At 51.2% G+C, this 12,431-nt stretch overlaps 1 protein-coding gene across 8 annotated transcripts in view; it reads right to left on the bottom strand.

Annotated features, from left to right (window-relative positions):
• The window catches only part of SCUBE1 (signal peptide, CUB domain and EGF like domain containing 1), a 234,040-nt gene extending 228,495 nt beyond the window's left edge, over positions 1-5,545 (bottom strand). For all 8 annotated transcript variants that reach the window (XM_043969294.1, XM_043969295.1, XM_043969297.1 and 5 more), the window contains exon 1: positions 5,230-5,545. In XM_043969294.1, the coding sequence (XP_043825229.1) occupies positions 5,230-5,317 (88 nt within the window). In that variant the 5' untranslated portion in view covers positions 5,318-5,545. The remainder of the gene's footprint in view (positions 1-5,229) is intronic.
• Positions 5,546-12,431: the final 6,886 nt, after the last annotated feature.

Here is a 12,431-nt window from a genome sequence, read left to right as displayed (position 1 = left end):
GGGGTCTTACTACCTAACTCAGAGACAGGGACAACATTTACATTTATGTTCTGAACCTCAGTTTCCCCATCTGTAAATGAGGAAAGTAGACTGAATGCTCTAAGAACTGTACCTCTAAGCATTCTGTGAAAGACAGAATGGGTCAATATTCTTGCCTCCTCCCACCTGTCCCAGTCCAAACTCTCTTGGCTGATGGACTCAGATTCTCCAATTGCCTACCCATTTAAGGAGGAAGAGCTAAGTGACTGCTCTAGGGAACAGGGGAGCTAGGTTTGGTGCTGGCTTCTATGCTTCTTAGTTGTGTGATGGAAAAGCTTTTCCCCTCTCTGACAGTTCATTTTTGTCTGTCCAATTAGAATGATCACTCTTATGCTCCCTAGCTCACAGGGGTGTCAGGTTCATCACAAAGTCATTTAATCAATGGGCATTTATTAAGTACCTACTACATGCTAGGCACTGGGCTAGAGAAGTAAATGTGATCAGTGTGCACTCTCTCATTGGCTCCATCACCTTCCCTTCCCTCTCCATATCCACTCTGACTCCAAGTGGCTTTCAACACCAAGCCCCAAATTCAAGGGGCTTGCCCTGGGTTTCCAGGTCTCCTGACCACCTTGTATGCCTCTCTAATTGGGCTCACCCACCCAATGAGATTACTAGCTGGCTTGCTAACAAGCTGTCATAATTCAAGTTTATAAGGTGGTAAATAATAACTGACATTCAGGTGATTTGGAGCAAAGAATCCTAGAAGCTTTGTTGTTAAAATCATTCTTAAAATTAAAGCAGGGTGCTTTCTGAGGTAATGATATCCCTGTCACTGGAGGTGTTCAAGTGAAGTGAATCCTTGTCAGGGGTGTTGTAAAAGGAATTCTAGGTTAGGCCTGGGTTTGAGCAAAAACTTAGCGAGCTTGGATTAAGTGCTAACTGCCAGAGAAATGTTCCTACATTTAGGGAGCTTATGTTTGATTGGGATGGCTAGCTATACTTAAATGCAAATATAGACAATTTATCTCAGGATGAATGACTGAGGAGGGAGGCACCTGGTATCTGGAGTACTTAGAGAAGTGATGCTCAAATTGAGTTCTGAAGGAAACCTGGGATTCTGAGGGGCTGCAGTGGAGAGTGCATTCTAGGGCTAAGGCTAGATAAGGGTCCAAGCTTGGCTGGCTGGCCTTTACAACTCTGATGTCACAGGACTTGGAATTAGCAAGGCTTAGCTTCAAAGCCTACTAGTTAGTTGCAAATCATACCACCTCTCTGGGCCTTGGTTTCCCCATTTGTAAAATGAAGGGGTGGATTTAGTGGCCTCCAAGTCCCTTCCAGCTCTCAATCCGTGGTCCTCATTTCTGATGCCCAAAGACCAACATCCTCTCTCTCAAAGGGCTCAAACTCTTGGGCTCCACAGTGTTGGCCCAACACAACACAGATGATATCAATTTGTGGTTTTCTAAGTCCAAATGCAACCCACAGGGTCTATTTGACTTAGACACCACTGCTCCACAGCATCCCTGATGCAGGCTCTCAGTTTTGGAAGACCTTCAATGAACAACTTATTATCTAAGGCTAAGATTATGATCCCCAATTAACAGAAAAGGAAACTGAGGCTCAGAGAGGGATCCTAGGATTTACAACTGGAGGAACCTTAGGGATCATTTAGATTCAATCCCTTCTTTTATATATGAGTAAACTGAGACCCAGGGCAGTTGAATGACCTGCTCAGAGCCACAGGGGTGGTGAATGAGTATCAGAGATAAGATTTGAACCCAGGATCTTGGACGCAAAAGTCAATAAAGTACATTTTCCACTATACTTCATGAACTTTCTATACAAGGCTGCCTCCCCAAGAAAGTAACAAATTACTCTTTTATTGTGTGGGAGAAGGAGAAGGAAATTCTTTTCTGGCCCATTCTAAGCTCCTCGATCCCAAACTACCCTTACTGACTTTCTACCCTCTAACTACCAGTCACTGATTTTTCTTTACTTGCTCCTCCTGCCCCAGTCTCCCCTCCCTCTAAGGGGTGCAAGCCCCTGCCTCCCTCTGGCCTTGGTTTCCTTAGAGAGCTGAAGGGGTTAAATCAGATGACTGGAAGATCCTTTCCATCTCGGGCAGCCTGTGATTGTCTATGCCAATTTCCAACAATTGAACTCAAGTCTCATGGGTGGGGGGTCTTTGGGGGCACTGCAGACCTGAGCACAGGAATGATCTTCTCTCCTCTCCATCAAGCACCGAGCTGGGGTCTGAGTTGAGAGCCCAGAAGGAAGCAAAGAGAATCTGGCCCTATTGGGGAGGGGGGAGGGAGAGGAGGAGGGAGGGTCGGGTCACAGACTGCCCTGGCTGGCCCGGATTGAGACCGTGGGAGCCTCTGGGAGCCCGGCCCTCCCGACCTCCCCCCTCCCATCCACCCCCTCCAGCCTAGAGGCAAGGCAAGGAGCTATTGATAGAAAGCCCTAATGTCAATAAGGAAAAGTCAGCCTTCCTGGGAAGCCGGCTTCAATGGATCCCTCCCCAGCTAGGCAGGGGGTGGGGGAGACAGGGAGGCAGACAGAGAGAAATTAGGGCTCAAGTAGCACTGCTGGGTCTGAAGGACACAGTATGCAACAGGAAAAGTCGATGCCTGGCTTCATATTTAGAAGGGTTGAGAGAAAGAGAAACACAGGCACAGAGAGAGGCAGATAAGGGCTGACTGGATATGAGAGAGAGGGTAAATGCAGGGCCTCATCTGTAAGGGAGGTAGGGGCAGAGAGGCGAGAATTGGAATTCTCTAACTTGGGGAGACAATTAGCCAAAGACTTCATTTGGGTTTAAATATGGCAGAGATGCACTCGGGGCATAGAGACAGAGGAAGAAGGGGGCAATAATAGACATCAGGTTTGTGTGGGTATTGTGAATGTCAGACTTCACGGGGGGGGGGGGTAGAACCACTCCTGACATCCAGAGACACCCCTACTTCTTTGCTTAATTAAGGTGATATGGGTACATTGAGAACTGTTGCACAAGTGCTTCCTTAATCATAGTTTGGGGCGGGGGTTGATGGAGCAGCTTGGAACCAGATAATTTAGCCCTAGATTAATTATCTAATTCTGGAGGATGCCCCCCAATTGCAGGAGGACTTTTTAGTTAGCACCTCCTCTCCCCACACATAGAGAAAGACATGGCTACTCAGACAAACACATACACATAAACAGAGATTCAGAAATACTTCCACTTTTCCTGCAAGATGTGGGTGTTGGGGGGTTAGGAGGGAATTCCAAGGAAGATCCAACAGGCCAACAACACCTGGAGGGGATGCCCACACGGGACAGACAAAAGGAGTTGTAGGTGGCACGGGATGGGGAAGGACTGGGCTACTCGGGCTGCCTCACTCTCTACCCTACCAAAGATCCACACAGGGCTTATGGGGTGCATGCTGGGACCAAGGAAGATTGTAGACCAGAGTCCTATAATCGTCCTCAGGAGGCTGTCCCCCCACTTCCCCCTTCTTCCTTCACTCTTTCTTCCTCCTTCCTTTTCTCTCCTGTCTCTTCCTCCTCAGACCTCCCCTCTTAGAGCTCTTTCCTCTTTACTGATCTCCGGCTCTATTCCAAGCTGGATCATAGACAAATCCTTTCCCTCTCTGGGCTAGAGGGTAAAGGACTCAGCCTCAGTTTCTAAGGTGACTCTTAACTCAAAGACCCAGTATTCTTTCCCCCTGGGTTTTCCTGATACCCCATCCACTTGTTCCAGGTGAGAGAAGCAGAGATGAAGGTGTGCATTAAAATAAAAATCAGGTTAAAGACCCATGAGCGACTTCATCCGAGAGGAGAGCGATTGGAGTGAGGGGAGCAGTTCCTGATATTTTTCAGAAAGGGCGGCACAGCTGCATGGGGAAGGGAAAGTCTGGGGAAAGCCTGGAGGGAAAAGGGGGTGGGGAGACGGACAGAAAGCAATTCAGCCGGAGCTAGTCAATGACCAGCCCCTCTCTTTGGAAAGAGACAGCTGGCTCAGCTGGGGCAAACCTGGGATTTAATCTCCCGTTGCCACTCACTGGGAAGGAGGAGAGAGAGAGAGAGAGAGAGAGAGAGAGAGAGAGAGAGAGAGAGAGAGAGAGAGAGAGAGAGAGAATGTCACACCTCAGATTGCTTAAATATGGGACTGAATCATTCTTCGCGTCCCCACCCCAGCAGGGGAAAGGCAGAGGGACCAGACATACAGATCTAACCAATATTGTGTGATAGGTAAGTGGTAATTCGGAAAGTCTAAATACCATATTGAATACCATATTGAATTGCTCTCCAGCCCCTCCCGATATCTCGTAAGTACTGGAGAGAAAGGGATGAGAAGAGACAAGGGAACTAGAAAAGCAAAGAGAGAAGAGACCAGAGACGAGAAGAAAAGGAGACACAGGGAAATTGAACTAATATTGAGTGATATGTAAATGTAAACTCAGAGTAAATTGGGGGCTGACTCTGTATCTGTCCCAACCTCCCTGCATACATACATCTCTTAAGGAAGGGAGAGACGGAGAGAGAGAGACAGAGCAAGGCAGGCAGCAACCAGAGAGACAAGGGACGCAGAGAGTGACTAGAGACGCATACAGAGCGATACGATAGATCTGGACTGATACTCGGATGGACAATTAACTGCGACTGAGCTCCTCAGGAACTTGTGCGTTCTCTCTCTCTCTCTCTCTCTCTCTCTCTCTCTCTCTCTCTCTCTCTCTCTCTCTCTCACACACACACACACACACACACACACACACACACACACACACACACAGAGCCAGCGGGGTGCGGGTCTCCAGGTCTCCGCCAGCCGGGGGAGGGAGAGTCTAAGAGCGGCCCCGCCCCGTGCGCCCAGCTTGGTCCGGCCCCCGCCAGCAGGCAGCAGCCCCTTCCTGCCTTCACACGCCCGGGAGAGAGAAGTTAGTTTGGCAGAACTCAAAGCATCTTTCTTCCCTGCCGGCCCCGGGCCCCTCCCCCCAGAGACTCCCCTCCGACCTCCCCCTTTAAAAGGCAAATCCGCAAGTTGGATCCGGCGCCCCGAGCCGAGCCCAGCGAGCCCAGCGAGCCCAGCCCGCCCCTGCCCTGCCTTGCCCCGGATCGCCAGTGCGCTCTCTCCGGTACCTTCTCCAAGCCGGGCTCGGGGATGCGGAGAGAGCGCAGGCTGGGTTGCGCAGAACCGCCTTCTGTGGGTCGGTCCAGGGTCCCGGCATTGCGGGGCAGGGCAGGGGCGGCGAGCGCCCACTCGCTTACCTGGGGCCCCGGTGGCTCTAGTCAGGCGGCCCGGGGCGCCGAGGACGAGAAGCAGGCACCAATGCCAGGGCAGGGCTGCAGCCCCCATGCTGAGGCCACGCTCGGCCCGGCCCCGGCAGACGGATGGACGGGCGGGCGGGCGGACGGGCGCTCTGTGGTCCGGCCGCGGGGCTGGTTCGCGCGCCCTCCCTTGCTGGCTCCCGGCTTCCTTGGCTGGCGTTGGCGCTGGCGCTCGCGTCGCCTCCTCGCAGCTACCGCTGCTGCCTCTGCCGCCGCTGCCGCCGCCGCTGTTGCTGCAGCTACCGCCGCTGCTCGGCCGCCCGCCCGGCCCCGCTGGATCTCTGATAAGGGACTGGGCGCCGCCGGGGGCTGCGGGGAGTCCGCGGTGCTGACGACCTGACAGCCTCCCGCTGATTCGTCCAGGGCCCCCGAGGATGGGCGGGACCGCTCCGGAGGCGGGCCAATCCCCTGTCGGGCTCTGGACAGGGTTTGGAGAGTGGGAACAAGAGCCGAGGTAGGGTCTGGTTTCGGGGAGGGGGGTGTTGTTGTGGGGTGGGGAGTGAAGTGGGGATGTGGCTGCAGAGCTCTGGTCCCTCGGCGATGGGAACGGGGCGGGGAAGGATTGGAGTCTGAGCAAATCAAAGCTGAAAGGGACCCTGGGGACAATCTAGTCCAATCCCCTGGTCCTATAGAAGATGAAAAAATGTGAAGCTCAGAGAGAAGAGACTTGACCAAGGTCACACGGTCAGGGACCGACTGGGTCTGGGACCCAGGCCTTTCCAGTACATGCCTGATAGGATTTCAGAGCTGGGAGGGTCCTTGGAGATCGGCTGTGATGTTGAACTTTGGTTTTAGAGGAAAGAGTCGGGCTTCCCAGTCGTCCCTGGCTTGCTGTGTGACCCAGGCCAAGAGCCTTCCATCTCTTGGCTCCGGCTTCTTTCTCTGTAAAGTGAGGGCGGGAAACTAGACAAACTCGAAGCTTCCCGCCGGGGCTTTAGACCCTGATCTAGGTTGAGCCCAGCCCTCCCTGTGCCTAGGCTTTCTCCCTGACCCCAACATCCCATCAGTTTCCCTTGTTTGCAGCCTTGGGCTCGCCTTTGCCTTTTCCCTCTCCTCCTCTCCTAGCCAAGCTCAACCACTTACTGGCTGTTTGACTCTGGGCAACTTGCATCACTTCTCTGGGTTTCCCCTCCTCATCTGTAAACTGAAGGAGCTGGACAAGAGCATCTCTAAGGTCCCTCCGGTGCTAAATCTCTGGTCCTATGATCTCCTGAAGCTCCTGCATCCTTCCCCTCCTGTCCATTCTCGGAAAAACAAACCCCCAGATATGACGTCGGAAAGGAAGGAGCATTTATAAAGTGCCTACTGTGTGCCCTGCAGTGTAGTAAGCACTTTAGCAATAGCTCATTTTATCCCACTGTCTCTTGCTCCAACTGACTCTTCACCATTTATTAAATGTCACCCTGGGCAGAGCCTTGTGCCTAGTACGATTTGCAAGCATATAAACTAAGGTGCTCCCTGTCCTACCAGAGCTTCTGCTCTGTAGGGGTCTGGAGGAGATGAAGCATGCACACAAATAGGTTGGGGGTGACTTTTCAGGTCTTGATTTTGAGACTAGCTCTCCAGCTATTAGGCCACACGGCCCCTGGCATCATCGAATTTAGATTTAGAGCAGGCAAGGATATCAAAGACCATGTGTAGTCCACCCCCCAGTTTTACAAATGAGGAAACTGAGGCTCAGGGAGGTGAAGGTAACTAGCTAATAAGTGGCAGAGCCAATTATCTGACTCCAAAAGTCAGTGCTATTCCCTTTACACCATACTGCATGAGACAAAGTTGAATATGGTAGCAGCAAAGAATCAATCCAGACCAAGTGCTACTAGGAAGCAAGTCTCTTCTGCCCTCAGTTTCCTCCTGTATAAAATGAGGGGCAGTTGGAGCAGATGCTCTCTGAGAACCCTCCCAACTGTAACCTAGCATTCCTATAAGTGCTTGAAAGGATGCAGACACATGTTGGAAGTGCCCAGGATGCAGATGCCAGGCCCCAGGATATTTTTTCACTCTTGCCCCATTCCTCAGGCCCAAAGCAAAGACCTTCCCTTCTCTTTCAGTACTCTGAGACAGGTGACCTCCTGAAGGAAACTTCGCCTCTTTGAGAAAGCCAGCAGAGGGGATGGGGGAAGGAGGAGGAGGAGGAAGAGGGAAGGAGGAGGGGAGGAGGAAGAGGGGGGGGGAGGAGGAAGAGGAGGGGAGGAGGAGGAGGAGGAAGAGAAGCAGCATAGGATTTAGTTGCATCCCTGAAATGCTCCTTTGGATGGTCCCCTTGTACACCCAATGCCTTGAGAGTTTCCCCTGGCTGGTAGCTTAGCTGGCTAGCTCTGAAAGCCAGGGACCCCTTGATCGAAATCAATGGCTTCCCTCAAAGGAAAAGCAGGAGGCTTTGAAGGGAGAAAGTTCAGTAAGCCCGAGATCTCCTTGGCAACGAGCATTGAGTCTTCCCCCACCCCACCCCCTTCTTCCTCCCAACCTCAGACTAAAGGAGGACTTTTCTGCCTGCTCCAGGCTCCCTGTTCTTCTGAGGACCCTCTGAGGGGCGTTTTCCATTCCCACCAGTCTCCCCTCTCCTTCTGCCCCTCCCAAGCTTGGGAAGATGGAGAGGCAAGTGAAAATTGGACATGGGGGACGATTAAGTGAAACCCCCTGCTCATGTCTGACTTGTTCAATTAACTTCACCTCACTCCCTGGGTTCATGGCAGGGCGCTAAGGGGGACCCTGCTGGTGGAAGGCAGGGCAGTGGCTAAAACAGCAGACTTGGAGTCGGGAGACCTGGCTTCAGAATGATACCAGCTGGGGAACAAGTCCCTTTCTTTGAGGGGCTCTCCAAGGAGCCTTAGTTTCTTCCTCCATAAAGAAAAGGGCAATAACATCTGTGCCGTCTACCTCACAGGGTGCTTGAGACATTGATTGGCTGTAACCCTGGACAGGTCACAATCTTCGAACCTCAGCTTCTTCTTGGGGGGGGGATGATGGCATCAATCTCACAGAGTTGAGGTTCAGATGAGATGACACTCATAAAATGGTGTACATTCCTTAGTAGATTATATAAATATAAGCTATCATCATTAATAAAAACTTTGGTGGGGAAGAAAATGGGAGCCTGAGTACCACAATATCAGAGAAAACTAGAACAAAGGCAAGCGAGCCTGTCAGGCTGGAGCTCCCCCCTCAACATTTCCCTCCACACCCAGGCTGCCCTATGGGCAGCACCACCTGGGGCGTTAACAGAGGAGGCGATCAGCTTTCATTTCATTGTCCCCACCAAGATCTCTTGCCTCTGTGTTTCCAAGGCAAAAGACCTCAAATGCCCAGGAGAAAACAAATTGTCTTGTGATTCAGGTTACACGGGAAAACCCCTGTGCCCTGGCTGGAGACCCTTTCAGGATGCTGGGACGTATTTAAACAATGTCCTTTGATCCAATTGATTTCCTTCCTAGGGATCATTCATCACTGACCTTCTGTTGACATGCGTTGCAGATGGCTCCCCCCTCCAGGGCCTTGGGAAGCTTGGTCACCAGGGCATGCCTAGGGCATGGAGTCCAGGTCTACACTACATGAAGTGAAGTGGGGTGGGGGTGGGGCTGGGGAGGGGCAGTGCTGACAACCACCCTGGAGACAGGCCACATTTAGTGACAAAGTTCCCCTTAAGGCTCCTTGAGGTTTGAATTATCCAAATTGATGGTCCTCAAAACTGAAGTGATCCCTTTTCTTTTGGCCCAGATAAATACAGTTAAATACCAGCTTAGCCTAGTGGATAAAGAAGAGCTGAGTTCAAACCCAGTTACTTACTAGCTGTGTGACCTGAGCTAGTCGCAACCTCTCTGGGCTTGTTTTCTCATACTAAAAAGAAAGAGGGAGATAACAATACTTGTCATCACTGTCACAGGGCAGATGTCAAGTGCTTTGCCAACTTTAAAGTGCTATAGGAATGCCAATTATGACTTTACTGAGCACAGATCATAGTCATAGACTATAGACTTATAGACTGCCATCTCAGAGTTGAAGCCTTCCCAGAGTAGTGATGTCCCCTCGATCTCTCCCTCCTGTTTGAGGGATTTTGCACTAAAGGTGTAGAGGTGTTTGGAGCAAAGACCGTGTCCAGTATTTTGTATCCTCAGCACCTAGCCTAGAGATTGTGCAGAGTAGGCATTCGATGAAGACTTGTTATTGCCAGTGACGATGATTATGATAAAGTATCAGACACCTCCATGGGTATAACATTTGAGTTCGGCATCTTGGCCACAGGTAGCCCCAGCCAAGCAGTCTATGGTACCCCCTCAGTATTCTGGGGACACTTGAACAGAAGGATAGATCATTGTGGGTCGCTGAGAGCTTACATTCTCAGTAATAGGTGGCAGAATGGGAAGGAGCCAAGAATGAATAGAAGGTACTGAGTTAGAATTCCAACTCTGTCACAAGCTGTGTGACCTGGGAAAAATCACCTCACTCAGGCCTGCTTGTAAATGAGGAACAAGAGGATAATTATGGCACCTCCCTCCTTGGGTTGTTGTTGGAACTTTCAAGTGGTCTAGAAACAGAAAGGCATCGAAGGCATTTGTGGAGTGGAGCAACATGATATTGGGGCTGTATAAAAATGAACATGGCTGGGGATGGCTGAGAAGAAGAGCCCAGAAGCTTATCCAGGCAGAGGCACTAAGGCTCTGGATGCTGGTAGGGTGCCCCACAGGATGGAGAGGGAGCCCTGGGCTCCAGGCTTGGATGAGACAAAGCTCCTTCCTACCCAGGAACTCCCAGGCCAGGTGGGGCCTAAGACACTAAGCAGATAACTGTTAGGAAGGATAATACAAGGCCAGGCCATGGAGAAGACTTGGGCAGGGGCTCAGGAGCTGACATGCCCACAGAATTGGGCCAAGGGAAGAGGAGGAGAAGCAGCTGGACAGGACAGAAATTCTCACCAGTGCCCACGCCCCTCTCATTGCAGGCAGCCATTAAGCCAGAAGCTCCATTTAAGGAGGACACCCGGGCCAACAATTGCTCATTTCTCATTGGGCCGTATTCTTTGGAGTTCTTCATCTGCCCCTGTGCTGATTACCCACCACCCCCAACCTCTTGTGTGTTCCCCCACTAGACAAGGACAATAACCAACATTGATCGCGTGCTTGTTACGTGCTGTGCCGAGTGCTTTACAATTATAATTCCCTAGTGGGGAGGTGCTATAACCCTCATTTTACAGATGAAGAAATGGATGCAAATACAGGTGAGGTGACTTGCCCAAGGTCACACAGCTAGGAAGTGTCTAAGGCTGGATTCGAACTCCTGACTCTAGGTGTAGTGCTTTGGTGCCACTTAGCTCCCCAATTGTAAGGGAATTCAACTGTAAGTAAAAGGAAATAGGTAAAGTAAGTCCTTTACGGGGATTCTCTTTCTTTTTTGTATTGTTTCCCTAGCACTTAGTACAGTGTCTAACCCTAACCCTAATAATTATTGACTGACTGACTGACCGACTGACTGGCTAGAGAAGGGCAATGACTTGCTTAGGGCCATCTAGCAAGTAGGGTCAGAACTATGATTTGAACCCAGGTTTTTCCTGACTGCAAATCCAACTTTCTAATGCATCTTGTCTTAACATCCAAGAATCATAGATTGGAGCTGGAAGAGACTGACCTCCAGGGCCATCTAGACGCTCATGGAGCCTTCCTCCCACACACCTCAGGCCCTTCAGATGAGGTTGGAAACTGAGGTCCAGGGAGGTTGTGGATTGACCAAAGCAATACAGGTAGTAACTATCAGAGAGGTAGGATTTGAACCCGGGTCCTCTAACTCCAGAGCCAGGGCTCTTTTAATGTAACTATCCAGGTAACCTCTGCCCTGAACCCCCAATTAGGTTCACAGGACCAGCCTGGGGGAAGGGCCCCTGGTTTCTTGCTCCAGTTTCCATTTCTTCCTAGGCCCCTCTTCTATCTGTCTGCTTTCCCAGGGGAGGTAGAAGGTCTGGCCAGTTTTCCTTTATCTGGCCCGTGGCCTACCTGGAGACTTAGGGCTCCACCTACTGAGGAGTTCTGCTCTCTGGAGGAGCAGAAGGAGCTTCATGGAGAGATAGCTGCCCAAGTCTGGCTTCTGGGCTTCTGACTCTAGCCCGGGCTCTGTGTCTTGGACTTCTGGATTGGGTTGGGGAGTGGGGGAAGTGAAGCCCCCTTTAAGTGTGTACTTGGGGGAAATCGAAGCATTTAAGAGCAAGAGAACATCCATTCCAGTCTTGCCATCGTCCTAGGGTTGGGGACAGAGGCCTTGAGCCTTGAGCTTGGAGTCAGAAGACCCTCAAAATGAGCTCTGGGCCTCACCTGAGGTCTTGGCGTCTGCAGCCTTACCCCTTTCTTCCACTGAAGCCCTCAGGAGAAGGCAGCTTCTCCCTCTGAGCCCCAGTTTGCTGTTCTGTCAAAGGGAGAGAATACTACTTGTATTGGCAACACAAGGGGGTTGTGAAGGGAGTGTATGTTGTACATCTCAAGGCATCCTGGGAAACTGGGACAATAAACACAAAGAGGATGAGAATAAAGTTCTCGTTTTTCCATAGAGTTCAAATAGAATCCCTCCCAGGCCACCGTGATAGTGACCATCGTCATTATTACTCTCATCATCTTTCCACTCAAGCCCCACTCTTAGGCGTCCTCATCTGAAGGGCCTGAGGTGTGTGGGAGGAAGGCTCCATGAGCGTCAGGTCCTGCGCTGCTGGAAAGACCAGAGGGTCCTCAAGGGAGAGTTGGAAGAGACTCAGAGGCCGTCTAGTTCAACTCCCTCCTTTCACAGTTGAGGAACAGATGTGCAGGTGGTGAAGTCACCCAGGCAGTGAGGGCTGAAGCAGGGATTAGAAGCCCAATCCTTGCCCTTTCCATTGTAACCAGTTATAATGGTGCCGTCCAATGGGGGTGAGCTGCCCGTCACCTGAGGACCAGCCTGGCAACTCTAGGCTGCTGCAGGGTGAGGACACTCTCATCAATGGCACACAGGTTTACACCTGTTTCAGTGAGAGGCAGTGCCCACACTTAGGACATCCCAGATTCTTGAAGCATTGATGTAGTTTGGGTTTCCACTTCCTTCTCTGTCATTGCACTGAGGCAGCATGTTGTCATGTGAGCCATGTCACAAGAGCCAGCCTTGGAGTCAGGAAGATCTGGGTTCAGGTG

This window comes from Dromiciops gliroides, chromosome 5 (assembly GCF_019393635.1).
Source record: "Dromiciops gliroides isolate mDroGli1 chromosome 5, mDroGli1.pri, whole genome shotgun sequence".
In the NCBI taxonomy this organism is placed as follows: Eukaryota; Metazoa; Chordata; class Mammalia; order Microbiotheria; family Microbiotheriidae; genus Dromiciops; species Dromiciops gliroides.
Note: the sequence above shows the minus strand (reverse complement) of the source record. Positions and strands in the feature narration are given on the sequence as shown.